We start from the raw sequence: 14472 nt of genomic DNA, 5'->3' as shown, positions 1-14472 counted from the left end.
CCACAGTAGTAAGACATTGAATGTAAGCATTACTTTGTTGGTTAATTTCCTTGTCTTCACAAATCACAAACTGCTGAGGATGCTAGCTAACAGTCAGTTTTCCACCGAAGAAATAAAACAGAATGTAAGCCTGCTTTGTTCTACCTCTATTTAAAAATCCAAGCTCAGCGAATGGTTCCAATACTTCCTAGGAACTGAGGTTTTATTCATTCTCTCTGGGTGACACTATTTGTCCTCTTATCCTCTTATCCTCTTAATGTCCAATAGCCCTCTGTGTAGAGGGCGAAACAGTTGTTGGGGTTGTTGTAGGGCTGTTGGGGAATGTTAATTCATGCACAGGACGGTCATTTTGACCTCCATGTGTCCAACCGTCGTGAAGACAAGATGCTGACTAAGGGTGAGTGACCTCACCCTCGGGTGAACTATGTTAATGTGATGTGAGGAAGAGTCGCCTGCCTATTTGTTCATCTCTCAATGTCTCAAAGGACACTGATGCCTCCCCCTCCAGCCTCCATATCATTCCACCCGCGATCATGCAAACACAACAGACAACAATCATCAGCGCCCGATCGGCAGAGCGCTTTCGACAGCTGCGTCACATCTGTATAAGTTGAAAAAGACAACCAGCCTGTCAGCCTAGCAGTTCCTCTGCCTTCACATCTTCACACTGTGTGAAATGGTATTCATTTGTCTTCAAAACCTTCGTATCATTCTTTGCTTCAAAGGTGTGTTTTTATTTACATCGAAAAGCACACAGGCTCAGCTCTCTGTTGATTTCATAGTGTGAGCGCTCGCCTGATATAGCCTCAAAGAGAAGGCATATAATAATAGCCATATGAAATGTCACAACAGTCCCTCATGCATGAGGTACTGGCTTCTGACACATAGTGACACTCGGGCGCTGTTTCCAGCTGAAAACATCTTTGAGTTCACGGACTGGCTAAGAAATCCACTGTATGGCTGATGACAGTATTTATAGTAAATAGGTTCTTTGTAACTGGAGAGAGTGAAGGACTCTTCGGGTTATAGGATGTTGTGCTTTTGAGCTGCAGTCACTCAAATTTCATCCGCTCTGGCCAGACCACGGCAATGACAAGAAGCCTGTGGCCCGAGGCTCCACACGTCCTTTTTATCACCATCAAATCAGCCTGGCCCGAATGTCATCGCGTCATCTCTTGCCGGCATGGGCGGCGACGCCAGGCTAAATCATCATCCTGCACTCAGACGTAGCCATTTAACCATCAGTGTGTGTCAGGCAGACAGAGGCGTGAAGCCTGCAGTGCAGAATGGCTCGTCCACAGACACAGCCTTCCCACGACAACAAGCCGCCACCGAGTGTAATCACTTTGGCTGATCCAGAGCAGGGCTGGTAGGGATGGCACACTGCATATTTCATTACAGCAGCACTTTTGTCCTCCTCCTTTGTGATTAATTAAAACACATGAAAAAGATCAATATTCCATAATTTGGCCAAGTGCATCAAGGGAATGTTAAGGCAGGATTAAAGTGTTTAAAATAAAGTTTGCTTTGACATGTCTTCCTTTTCTCCCTTTATCTTTCAGAGGACCCGGTCCAAATTGGGAAAGGCATCGCTCTCATCACGGTGCAGGACATAAATGATAATGCCCCGGTCTTTGCCATCGACTATGAAACTCTTCTGTGTGAAAACGCCAGGACAGGACAGGTAAGACACAGACACATCTCTGCACACGGTCCAGCTTTCCTTCCCTTTTCTCTGTCCATGCTTCAAGTTTGACTCACAAAGACAGCCTGCTGACTTTCTAAGCCATTAAAGCTCTTTCTTGTTCCTCAAAACAAGTCCACTGTGCACATACCCACTTCACAGCTTGAGGTCATTTTCGGGAACTTCCAGCATCATTAGTATGAGACACATCCTTTAGATTTTAGAGCAGGTATTGTAGGTGTTTTCATTTGTTATAAATGGTACTCTCATTCCATACTGTTCAAGCAAACTAAATGAATGACGGTGCCTATGGTCTTAATCCACAATAATATAATGGCCTAATGCGATACCTCATGCTGGGATGGTTTGGTGATCTCTGCAGTTTGACTTTCCATTCTGAGGCTTTGTGTAATAAGACGATCACCATGGAGGGCAGCCATGCAGAAAATGCATCGCAAAATCATGAAAAAGGAACCCAGAGGGAATTGAGGGCTTTAAGATTGTGTGTTTGAGGAAAAGAAGGAAAGAAAAGAAGCTGTAGCCATGCATCACATTTTCCCTGTCTTTAGCATTTGGCCTCATTGTTGTTAAATGACTTGTGTGTCTGCGGCGGCGATTCGTCTGCTCTTGGCATTTGGAAAATACAATCAGAGGCGAAGGGTAGAGGAGGCGTGTAGACCTGAATAAGTACAATTGATCAGAATGATGCATTGTATTGGAGAATGGCTATTAGGCCCTTTTAAATATGTTATTTGCATTCCTATTTCAGGGTTGTTTGTCACCGTGCTCACGGGAGGGTGAACAAAAATAGCAAACGACTTCATTTGCAAAAATGAGAGACTATATTTCACGAGTGCTTTTTTCTGTGTGCATGATGCTTGACCACAATATGAAGCCTTACAGGTGAAGCTTTCTGGGATTGTAGCAGTTTAGTTTTTTTCAGATTTATAACCGAAAAAAGGTTTAGTACATATCATTTAACCCACGTTAAGGTATTTCTAGATATTGCGAAATCGAAATGTAATTACCGGTAATCAGATTCTCGCCTTAGGGCACAGAGTACTTGCTGGAATACACATTGCCTCCATATTCGTTCCAATCATTATTAAAGAATGAATTTCTACCACAGCTGAATGTCTATTTCTGGTTAACGATGTTGCCACTTATCTCGAGATGAGTGTTGTTGCTCAGTGATATCAAATTTAGAGCAACCCTAGCAAACATGTACTGCACTGACTTGGAAATGCAACAGTTAATTTGTGCATTTCTCCCCACTAGCGCCTAATAAATTATGGCACCCAGCCTATGACAATACTGAAACTAAGTAATTCTCCAACAATCATACCGGCCCCCAGGACATATCCAGGGTCCATGACAGCATCATCAGCAGGAAAAGGTACAGCAAATCTGTAATTACTCAGCTGAAGCAGACAGATTGCTTACTCAATGCCAGTGATAGCTGAGCTGTGAGGTCCCCTAGCTAGGAGCTACTCTGCTGTAAAGAGAGGGGCTGTGGGGGACCGAGGCCTCTAACCTCATCTACCTGGGAAGACGTGCAATCAAATACTGTTGTACATGTAGATAAGTGGTGCAGTCATACAATTAGCTGCTTTAGCCACAAGCTAGTTTGTACATGCTAATAGCTTGTGTGTGTCCACATGTGTACTTATATTTAAATTAAAATAAATGTTCCAAAGAAATCTGACTGATGACTTGGGGAATTTGACAAAAAGACAGCCAGCCAGATGTTATTGAGTATATAGTATGAAATGTAAATTAAGTTCTGGAAAATCCTAAAATACAAACAAGCATTGGGTAAGAAAATGTATTTTCTCTCTCCAATGTTGGCGTTTTCTTATATCTCACCTGTGAAATATCTGAAAATCACCCGTCAATTTGATTGAATCGTAAAATGTTTCTTATAAACGCAATAAAGACCAAAATTACAGTTATACAAATATGGTATAAGGTATTTTAATTTATGACATTTGAAATGTGTTTAATCAGAATACCTTTATTTGTCCAACAGAGGGGAAATTGGCATTGTTAAGCAAAATACCCAAAAGTAGCTCAATATTAATTAAGAGGCATGCATACAATATTAAAGACAATAATAAATAAAAGAAAAAGAAACTACTCAGTGGTGAATAGGAGCTGCTGCCACTCGATGTGAATGATCTTAAAATCAAACATAAAATCTTTAGCTCACATGAGAAAACTGCATTTCTTTCTAACTTCCTGCATCATCTTAACTTTCTTATGTCAGAGCGAATGACTACCCTCGACAAGAAGTGTGTGTTCTCATCTCGGCTCTTCACTGATCCCAGTTCCTATTAAATCCTATTCAAATACAGCCTTCTGTTTAGGCAACACTCAAATGCACCGGTGGGATTGCACCTTCAGACTGAATAATGAAGGCAGACAAAATGGAAATTTCATGATGAAATTTACACCCAAAAACACATACAGAGCAAAGGGAAGGAGAGAGGTTGACATTTGAATGTGAAACCCCGTTTGAATTTCAACTAGGTGTCTGCTGTCTCTTAGCAGACAGACTGGGTGGACTTGTAACCTGTCAAATGTGCGCTCCACCATCTCCCTTAGTCCTAATGAATGAGAATGCTCCTGTTGTGCACTCTCTGTCCGGCTGTAGAAGTGAGCAGTTGGCTGTACTAACAGTGTGTGCTTCCCTGTAAAGCTTACTTGAAAATCTTAGGCCGCCCACTGATTGTCACGCCCATTGGCTTATCCACAGCTGCGAAAAGATGAAATAATAACATTTGCCAGTTGGGGCCGGGGTTCACTCCGTGGCTCTGTAGCACAGATTAACAGGGAGTGCATGGATGGAATAACCTGCCATTTTTCAGGCCTAATTAAGGCCGTCTCGTGGCACTGGCTCTCTCCAGAGATGCCACTTGTTACGGATCATCGGTGCGTCTGTCTTCTGCCATAATATTAATTGATATTATGATGGGGTGGAGGGGGCAGCAGCAGCAGCAGCAGTGGGGATGGCACAGAGGGGGAGGGGAGGGAGGGAGGGGTCTTTGTACAATCACTTCAGTGTAGCCATTACATACATGAGTGGACTTGGCATTCTGCTGCCCCCAATCTGCTCCACTGCCCCTCCCTGGGGAGGCTTAGTGTCCTCCAGAGATTCATGAATGTTAGTTGGTCCAAAACAAAGGTTTTCAAACTGTGAAAGAGTTGAAGGGCCATGACGAGAAAGAGACATTCTAAACATGTTGGTTCAAACATCTATACCTTTGAGTCATGACTCAAATCAGACATCATATAGTTTTAGTAATTCAGTGTGACTTATACTTGACAAGCATATCATTATCCTCGATGTTCTTTGCGAATAACTTTGAATAAATTACCTGAGGAATCATAAGAAAAAAACGTTGCTTGAGAATTTTCACACTTTTTAGGTTTTGATCAGTATCAAAGGAATCCAGGGATTGATGTTCGTGAATTCACTGCTAACAGGGAAGCTAAAAGCTAATTCTGCATTCTTATAATGATGCCAGAAATATGGTGTAAAAACACATGGCTCAGGTTATAGTGTACATTATCGGAGTTATCATTTATAACACATGATTATTACATCTCACAAACAAAACATGGTCCAAGAATATTCACAGCAAATAAAAAATCCAATTATATTGAACTATTCTCCGTCTAACAAGTCCTATACATATCTGCCCTGTATGAACACCAATTTAAATATAGACACGAACGACTTTAAAGAACTTTTCTGGTTCTCCCACCCCCACTTTCAAACCTACTTTACTTCTTTACTTATCACCTTTTAATTACTGCCTCCACTGTCAACCTCAATCACACAACAAGAAGGAGCACTTCCTTCACACCCCTAGTCTTCATCCAAATTACCAGTTTATTATAATGTGGGTGTTGCATCAAGGTGGGAGATGAAAACGGATATGGCAGGGTGCAGAGTGACTCGTACAAGGCATCATAATGTGTGTTCTATAAAAACAGACATGGGGAAGTCAGATCTCACCAGAAGATCACTTCAGCCTCAGCAGTTTGGGCTTGTTAGGATCCTGCCAACAAATCAGTGAAGGATTTGGATAATCAATGTAAAATGAGAGTTATAAAGAAACATGACATGTGTTGATTGTCATATCAAATGGTGTGTGTGTGAGTAATGAAAGGATGTGTGAATGCTGTTGATCCCTCTGCACAAAGTTACGGGTGTCACATGTGGGTGATGTTTCGGGCGTCTATGTCACAGAAAGGGTGTGAAAAACGCACGGCCACCTCCGCCTCCACCCTCCTCCTCCCCACCCCAGCTATCGCCAAGGCAACAAGTGTCACCCAACTTTCAAGGCTTGATATTGACGTATGACTCATCCGGTTGACTTTCTGATAATTACACTTTAAGACAATACAACTCTTATAAGTATAGTTGCAGGGATTTTAAAATGCAGAGAGTTTACTCTGCTGGTGTCAAAGAGGGGAAAATGTTATTCAGGCTCGTTATCTCTCAATGTTTTCACACACCAAAGCCTTTTAGTCTAGCCATGCTACATTAGCTGACATTTCTTCCCTCATTATAGAGGCCACATTTCTAAGTGTCTCTGCAGCGAGAGTCTGGCACACACACGCCGCAGCTCACAGATGCTTCGTGTCGTAGGTGCAATGAATTATGGTCATTGTAGTTCACTAAGATACTTCAGGTGTTTAGGGGAATTAAATCCTAATTGTTTGAATCGCACCAGGTGAGAAGACACACATTTTAGTTGGCAGGATGTTATTTATGAGTATTTGGTCTGTGAGGGTTCAGCTCGTCCAGGTGATGCTTGTGATGTGGTGTCTGGAGAAATGTGTGTCCAAATTACTAAACTGAAGTCTTCAATCACAAAATACAGACTCCGTATTGTTAGATTAAAGACTAGAGAAAGTTTAAGGTCATGCAGCATCCGAGACTCTTTTTAAAAAATGTTTTAGTATGGAAATATCTGATCAATTACAAATAAAGAGGAACCGAATTTGACTAGTTGTGCTACAAACATATTTTTAATACCTAAGTTAATAAAACTACAAAAAACGAATCACTTAAAATCTACAGTTACACTCAACACAAAACCACAGTTTAGTAGTTTGATAAGCATTCCTGCTCAAATGTGTAATGGTCCTTCTAAATGTTTATCCCATTATAATAATAATAATTACATCTATATTTATGTTCAACTTAAATCTCATTGTGCAGAGTACAGGTACTGATGCGTGCGGTACAACATAACAAAGAGGTGTAATTTGCAGTTATTGGATTGCGAAAAACAAGTGTTGATTGCTTTTGAGTTGGTGTAAAATAATCTGTCAACAGTTCCACACCTTCTAACTTCATCACTTGCTTAATAAATATAATAATAGACCCTTTTATTTATTTGAATTATTCAAAGACAAAGAAGTTAAAAAACACATTACATGCTCAGTCACCTTTTCTGTAGTTTGAGACGGTAGAAAGACCGTTATAAACAGGCGTACGGCATTTTAACCTATAGGAGGTGATGCGATTCTGGAGAAAGACTGTCCACCCCCCCCCCCCTCCAGATTTACTGTCCGTCTCACTACTTTTCTACAAAAACATTTCTATCATAAATCCAAGGCTGTTTCCCTGTCCTGTGCACAAGCATAAATGCCCCCTGTTGCAAACTGGCTGAAAACAATCAAAAACAATGGTGCAAATAAATAACAAATCAAAATCATACACTAACTGTTCTTTTTTCGGCCTAACCCATCTCAGTAGAGAGAGGCAATATAACTATTAGGTTGGTAGTATGCAACCTTTGATGACAGGTCAAAAGTTAATAGTTTGATCAATAAATGAACCAGGTCAATAGAAGATCTTTGCAGATATGAGGGTCGTTTAGAAACTGTTTTGTGATTATGAAGTTGATCTTTAACTGCAAAATGTATTTTCTAAATGTAATTGTATCTGTTTGTTTATCAGCTAATAGATCATAATCGTCATACCACATCAAGAAAAATTCAAAACAAATATATATATATGTTAATAATTTAGTTTTTGGGAGAAGGGGAAAGAACCCCTTTTCGGATGTGTAATTACGTAGATCATTTGTTTATATATCATATGTAAGTCAGTAATATTTGTGTTTATCAATTTGACACTGCTTAAGTTTGTAAAGTATAATAATTGTCATGTTTCATTTAATTATTATTATTTTTATTTTTTTTATTATTGTTTTACACTTTCGAAATGAATCAAATCAAATCAAAAATCAACTACACAGGTCAAAATGTTGGGAAAAGCTGTTTAAGGACACTATTTAAGACCCAAACAGTTATCAGTATTTTAAATGTTCAGGCTCTCTTGCCTGTACTGATTTCCAAAAGATGTTTAATACACAGCAGATGTATCTAATACTTAAGATTTGAATTACAAATTCACCGCCAGTCACTACAAGCTGACAATCTCTGCAGGACAGATGAACGTGTATGGAAATGTGTGAGCATGCCTCTGTTGTTTGCACATTCTCCGACTCCTCCGCCTCCGAAGCGACAAATAGAGACACCTTTGTCCTTTTATATCCTTTTTGATCTGACGCGCAGCCATGTGTAAACTCCAAAAACCTTTAATTCTGTGATTCATAGGCCTCCTCAGTCTTGCCTTGCGACAGGCACCAGTCTGCTGCTGCCGTTAATGTCTTTCAGGCAGAATTTATGTGTACATCTCTGCCTCTCTCCTCCTGTCTGCTTCTCAACCCATTAGAGAATTCCCCGGCAAAGGTTCTCAGGAAGGCCTTGCATCAGAGCCACACTAATGAAAGGCATTATACATTACAAAGTGTTTGATTTAAGGATGATTTACAGTCCTCTCCCTCAGCAGAGAGGGAATGGAAACCTTCCTAGAGATAAGCTCCGAATCTATCTGCGATATTCAAAGGACATCAAAGGGTTCAGATTGTGTATAGGATTCATCGTCGGAACCACAAAGAAAGGTTTCTATCAGATGTGAGATTTCCATAACAGAATGAGAGGCATATGAGTTATTATGATCCCAGAATCAATGGCAGCTTTCATGATATGAAGCCGAGCGTGTTCAGGTGCTCGGTGCTTGGTGTTGCCGATGTGATGCTGACACAAACATCATTTCTGTCTGTACACACAGATATCCCAAATGTTCCTGAACCAGAGCAGATAACCTCTTTGCATTCCTGCTCCACATATACAATCTCCTTGTGCTGCAATACCAAGTAGAAAGAAAAAGCTTACTTTGTGATTACTTTTGTTGATGAAAGAGCAAATATTTGTAATTTAGTTAAGAAGCACAGTCAAATATTCATGAACACCCCCCCCAGCTTGCCAGTTTTAATAATTGGCAGGATGGCGTGTACCACCTACACCAACCCCTAATACCTGACAGCTTGTAACCAGAAGCATTTCATCACTGCTGACGACTGATAATCCACGTCTCAGCGCTGATGGATCATTGACTTTTTCTTCTTCCTCGCCACATTTAAAAAAAAAAAAATGTTTTTCTATAATTCTGTTCATGTCTTGATGTTTGACGCGCAGCAGTTTGGGGCTGTGAGATGTGATAATTTAGTGTGAATTGCTTTTAAGAATGTCTTGGAACCCGTCCATGGGTGTGAGTTGTCACAGGGTTGAGTTTCTAGATTGCCTACAAAGGATTCAGGAGGCTTGATCTAAATGTATAAGGACACTGCTGCAGTAACTCCCACTTTGATGGCCGTCTCGGTGGCTATCATGTGTCGTCCATGTGGCATGTCTGTGTGTGATATGCTCCTCCTGAACAGCATGTACCCAGTGAGATGTTCCTTTGCTCTCCCTTCTTACTGAATCTAAGTGCTGCTGCCTAGAAGACATTAAAGCTTAGTGTTTGGTTTTCTTCTTTGGCTAAAAAGAGATAAGTTGATTTTCTGTTTGTTTGAATAAAAAAGTCATTACAGCACATGCTGGTGGGTGTAAATAGATTGGTTTATTTTGTAATTTGATTTCCTGCATTATTTATAGTTGTCAACAGGGCTGTATAATAAAGTGAGGAAGATACTGTTTAGTCCTGAGTTCAGAGGCAGAATAAAGTGGGACAGAATAAATGGCGTTCACTTGTTTAACTCTCAGTTATGAATGCTTGTCTGGCATCGCCTCGGGCAAGAGCAGTTCTTATCATGAGTCATTTTCCAACTTGTAATAATGAAGTAGAAATGCCCGACTGCATTTATTTTGAACATCAACAAGAGTCAGAGGACTGACCTCCCATAGCATTTTCTTATTTATATGTTGGTCGATGCCATGTGCTTTAGATATTAGATTCCTTTTGTGATGTTCATTAACCCTTTAATTGTCCTCTTGAATACAATGTTATTGAACGATTCGAATTACTTTTATAATACTTTTCAAAGCAGAAGTAGAGATTGGTTGTTTCTATGGTGAGGGTAGCGTTACTAACATTTCTGAAAAGGACCTATATAATACAAGGTTTTTATAATTACACATTATAGTTTGTATGATAATTATGATGTGAATCCAGGGTAATATTGACTAAAAACATAACATTGGTAATATTTCAGTTTTGAAGATAATTGTAGTGTAAAGGGAAATACTTGAGCTGGCGTTTGGATGATGAAAACATATATGTTTATAAAAATGACTATTCTATTTATTTGTTGATAAAAAGTGCTAATGTTTATGTTTCATTTAAAATGGCTTCATTTATTGGGCTATGGCTCTTATCAAAAAACAGAGATGAGTAACAAGAAAACGTCACTTTTATATCTTTATTTTGTACCTTAATCAGACATCAATACCATTTCATCATGGTATTCATTTAAAAAAAACGGTGTGGTCAGTGGAACAAATAAAACATTAGGTTGTTGTTGTTAATGCCCACAGGAACAATGTAAGGCAACAGAAAATCCATTTTTGTTGTTTTTGTGTGTCGGACCATTATTTCACTAAACGGATGTTATGGTCTAGTTGCTGGGACAGAGAAAATAGTCGCCTGACAATGATTTGCTTCGGAAGAAATCACTTCCTAAAAGAAAATACACTTCATCCTAAGAGGTTGCCAAGCCCTTTGCCAAATATGCACTTACTGTACTCGAAGAGATAAACGACACAACAGCACAGCCAAACATTGTAAAACAAATCTTTCAATCAATCAGAATCAAGCTCATTTTCTTCAGCTCACTCACACTCTGCTTTGCCTTTTAAAACAGATTGATGCTGCCTTTTAAATAAATGTAAGTGAAAAGTGATGCAAATACAATGTTTTCCTTACACTTGTCATTAAAGCTTCAGTTAACACCTCATCAGCCAGTGAGATGGGATACATCTCGGCCATGTCACTAATCTCAAATGTCTTGTTGTTGTTGTCCTCAGGTGATCCAGACCATCAGTGCCGTGGATAGAGACGAACCTCTGAGCGGCCATCGCTTTTATTTCGCCCTCGCTGCCCCTGTGGCCGGCAACCCCAACTTCACTCTGCGAGATAACAAAGGTGCAGCCGCCATTTTGATATTCCTTAATATTGCCTGTAAACAGAGACATCTGAAAGTCAAAAAGGCAAAAAGAAGACTTCAGACGATATTCATTATTTCTCTACCATACTGTTGGGAATAGTTTGTTTTTTTCCAATCTATAATATGAAGCCTCCAGCAGTTAGACAAATCAAGTCAATATATTCCAAACAAACCGTTTTTGTACTTGTCTTTTGAAAACACTTTTGCACAAAATGAAGACTGTGGATCTGAGTCCCCAATCACTTTTATTAAAAGCTCATTAGCATGGGATCTTTTAATGGGCACTATGAAATAGAGCAGTGATTACAATCAGACAACTGTTGGTGTAAACTGCTGGGAAGTACTGAAAGAATGTGATATGATGACAAGGCTTTATACTCCATCAAACACTCATACTATCGCAGATAAATTGCAATTGCTATTTGGTCTTAAAGAATCTTTATTCCATTTCGCTGCAGAAGTAAGTCAACAATTTGAACTTGTACTAAATGTCTATGTCCTTGTCAAAGCTCCACGTGTGAGATCAACCCTGCTGCATTAAGCTGCTAAAGCAAAACCTCCCTAGAGAAAATAGCCAGGGGCGCCTTTGAGTCTGTAAAGGGTGTTGGTCAAGTACGGTACGGTCTATTTGCTGCTTACTTACTTTCGAATTGTGCCTGGCAGCAATGCAATTGACACTTTGGCCATTGCTCACTTTCGGCTCTCTATATCTGCCCTGCGCAGAGACACAATCTACTCTGCAATCTGACTCCGGAGACCAAGTTCAGAGTAACTGGTGCCCCCCGGTGAGCCTGGCTGTGCCAAATGAAACCATCATTCTCCAATGACAATGCCCTTACTCCCCTTATTTTGTAATTGTTCATCAAATGCAAAAACAAACTTTCTGATGATTTGCACCATAATGATTTGCTCACCACCTACACGCCAAGCGGTGGGCGGATGAAGAAAATGAGCTCCTCATATAGGAGAACTTTGCATATCTCGAGAGCATAAGAATTACGCTGGCCTCCCTCTGCTTTAAAGAACATACAGAAGTGAAACACTCGCTGAGGTAAATGCCCCGTGATGAGTGTTTTGTTTGAGCTCCACAAAGGAAGCAGGTAGTAATCAGTGTGAGTGCTAACCTGTGTTATATGATGAACTGGATGTTTAACGCTAACCTCTCAGCAGACTAAGAACAACTTGGCTGGAAAACTGTTTTTGATAGCTTTGTCCAAGAGAGATTGTGGTTAAGGCAAATAACCAAGAGTTATAGCTAATTGCACTTTTTTGAACTTTGCTCATTTTCTTTCTGGCAGATTTGAATAAGAACAGTTATTGCACTCTCAAATCTGTCAATGAAGAACTTCTAACACTGTTCAGCCGTGACACAAGGGAAACATTTTGTACTGTAGCTGAATATCTCATTTAAAGACCACACCGTTGGATATATTTATGTAACAATAAAAGTGTTTTGTTTTAGACACATCATATGTGTTACCAACCAACTGTTTTTCTTCACCAATGTGACCATTTTTGCTCAAAGCGCTATCTGATTATCACTCAAACAACTTTGACTGCTCAACTTGAAAGAGCATTCAGTGTTTTCATAATTAAAATGTTTTGTTTTCTAGCTGGTGTAATGACATGTTTTCCCTTCTCTTGCTGCCTCTTTCTCTCTCATACTCCAAGATTTTATATATGATTATTACCATTAAACCAAAGCTGTTATTAGCCAACAGGTGGTCACAACCAGGGAGAGAAGCCACAGTGTGTCATATAATGAATCGTGTTAATGACACCATCTGTTGGCATTCCTGCTTTTAATAGTCAAATCATTTCAAACTGCATAACCAAAGCATCACATCATGTAGTGAAGCCTCTTGCAAGTCATGTATAAGCATTTCATTGTTCATTTGAAGCCAATAAACATGCAAATTAAACATAGCTACAAGGTATTCTTTTGGAGTCTGACCGATGTATGTTTTTCCTTCTTCTCTGCAGACAACACAGCTTCCATACTGACGAAGAGGAGTGGTTTCAGGAGGCGGGAGCAGCCTGTTTATCGGCTGCCGGTGTTGATTGTGGACAGTGGAAGTCCCGCCCTGAGCAGCACAAACACACTCTCAGTGCGAGTGTGTGACTGTGACTCGGACGGCGTGGCCCTGTCTTGTGGAGCCGTGGCCTACACTGCGACCGGCCTGAGCACCGGGGCCCTCGTGGCTATTCTGGGCTGCATCATCACACTTCTCGGTAAGATCCATACGGCCTCAGGGTCAGAGGTAACAAACACTCCCATGCTGCTGGAGAGGCCGGTGTGATCATTGTTGTAGAGGTGTTCCTTTTGCAGGTTAAGCCACTGTCCCTGTCAGATATTGAGTAACTCACCAACATAGCTCTTTACAAACTGTCTGATCATGGTGTTGCTTGCCTCACTAGTGGTGGAAGAAATGTTACAGGTATTTTCTGAAGTAAAAGTAGCAATGAGACAGCATGTCTTTTTTAGTACGAGTTACGAGAGTCTTTTAAAGGGGACCTATCATGCAAAATGCACTTTTGTACGTCTTTTATACATGAATATGTGTCCCCGGTGTTCCAGGGAACTCACCAAGTGTCAGAAAACACAACCCTCTCTATTTTCCTCCATACCCAAATCTCTAAAAAAGGGGCTGCAACGGATCTGATAAAAACTGATCCAGATTTGAACACTGTCCTGACGTCAGGACAGTGGCGCTACGGCTATTGGGCCAACTCCACCAATCAGGAGGAGACAGCCACGGCCATTGCCGTTCGAAAGCGCTGGAGACGCTGTAGTACATATGCCAGGCCAGTAGATGGTGCTGTTGCTCACAGAATCAACCCTTGCAAAAACAGAGCTATAAATTGTCAAATTGAGCAAAATGAGGCATGGCTAAAATGCATGATCTGTTTGGTATTTTGAAGAAAAAAAAGTATAAATATGCCTTATATAGGTATGGTCCTACACTATATTATTCAAATATAGCATGATAGGTCCACTTTATTGGATTAGGTATCATTTGCAAAAAGGTTCTCAAAATATCAGAAGTCAAAGTAATCAAACACCCATTTAAATTACACCAATTCTATTATTGCTGTTTTAAAATTGGCTTTTTTATTGTGTTGTAAAAAATACAATACAAATGTATTACAAATAAATTGCCCAAACTATAATGGAAATTCTCATACATGTATATTCGATATAGTAGTTTATATAAAGTGCAATATTTGGCTCTGAAATGTGTTGAAGTAAAAGTATAA

General features: G+C 40.1%; 1 protein-coding gene across 1 annotated transcript in view; it reads left to right on the top strand.

The window, feature by feature from the left end:
* LOC117494760 (cadherin-7-like) overlaps positions 1–14472 on the top strand; it is a 78682-nt gene that overhangs the window by 54977 nt on the left and 9233 nt on the right. Inside the window, 3 exon segments of the mRNA XM_034145716.1 lie at positions 1563–1684; positions 11075–11192; positions 13198–13446. Coding sequence (XP_034001607.1) covers positions 1563–1684; positions 11075–11192; positions 13198–13446 — 489 coding nt within the window.

Source organism: Trematomus bernacchii, unplaced genomic scaffold (genome assembly GCF_902827165.1).
Source record: "Trematomus bernacchii unplaced genomic scaffold, fTreBer1.1, whole genome shotgun sequence".
Taxonomy (NCBI): domain Eukaryota; kingdom Metazoa; phylum Chordata; class Actinopteri; order Perciformes; family Nototheniidae; genus Trematomus; species Trematomus bernacchii.
The sequence above is the reverse complement of the archived record's forward strand: the minus strand, read 5'-3'. Positions and strand labels throughout refer to the sequence as shown.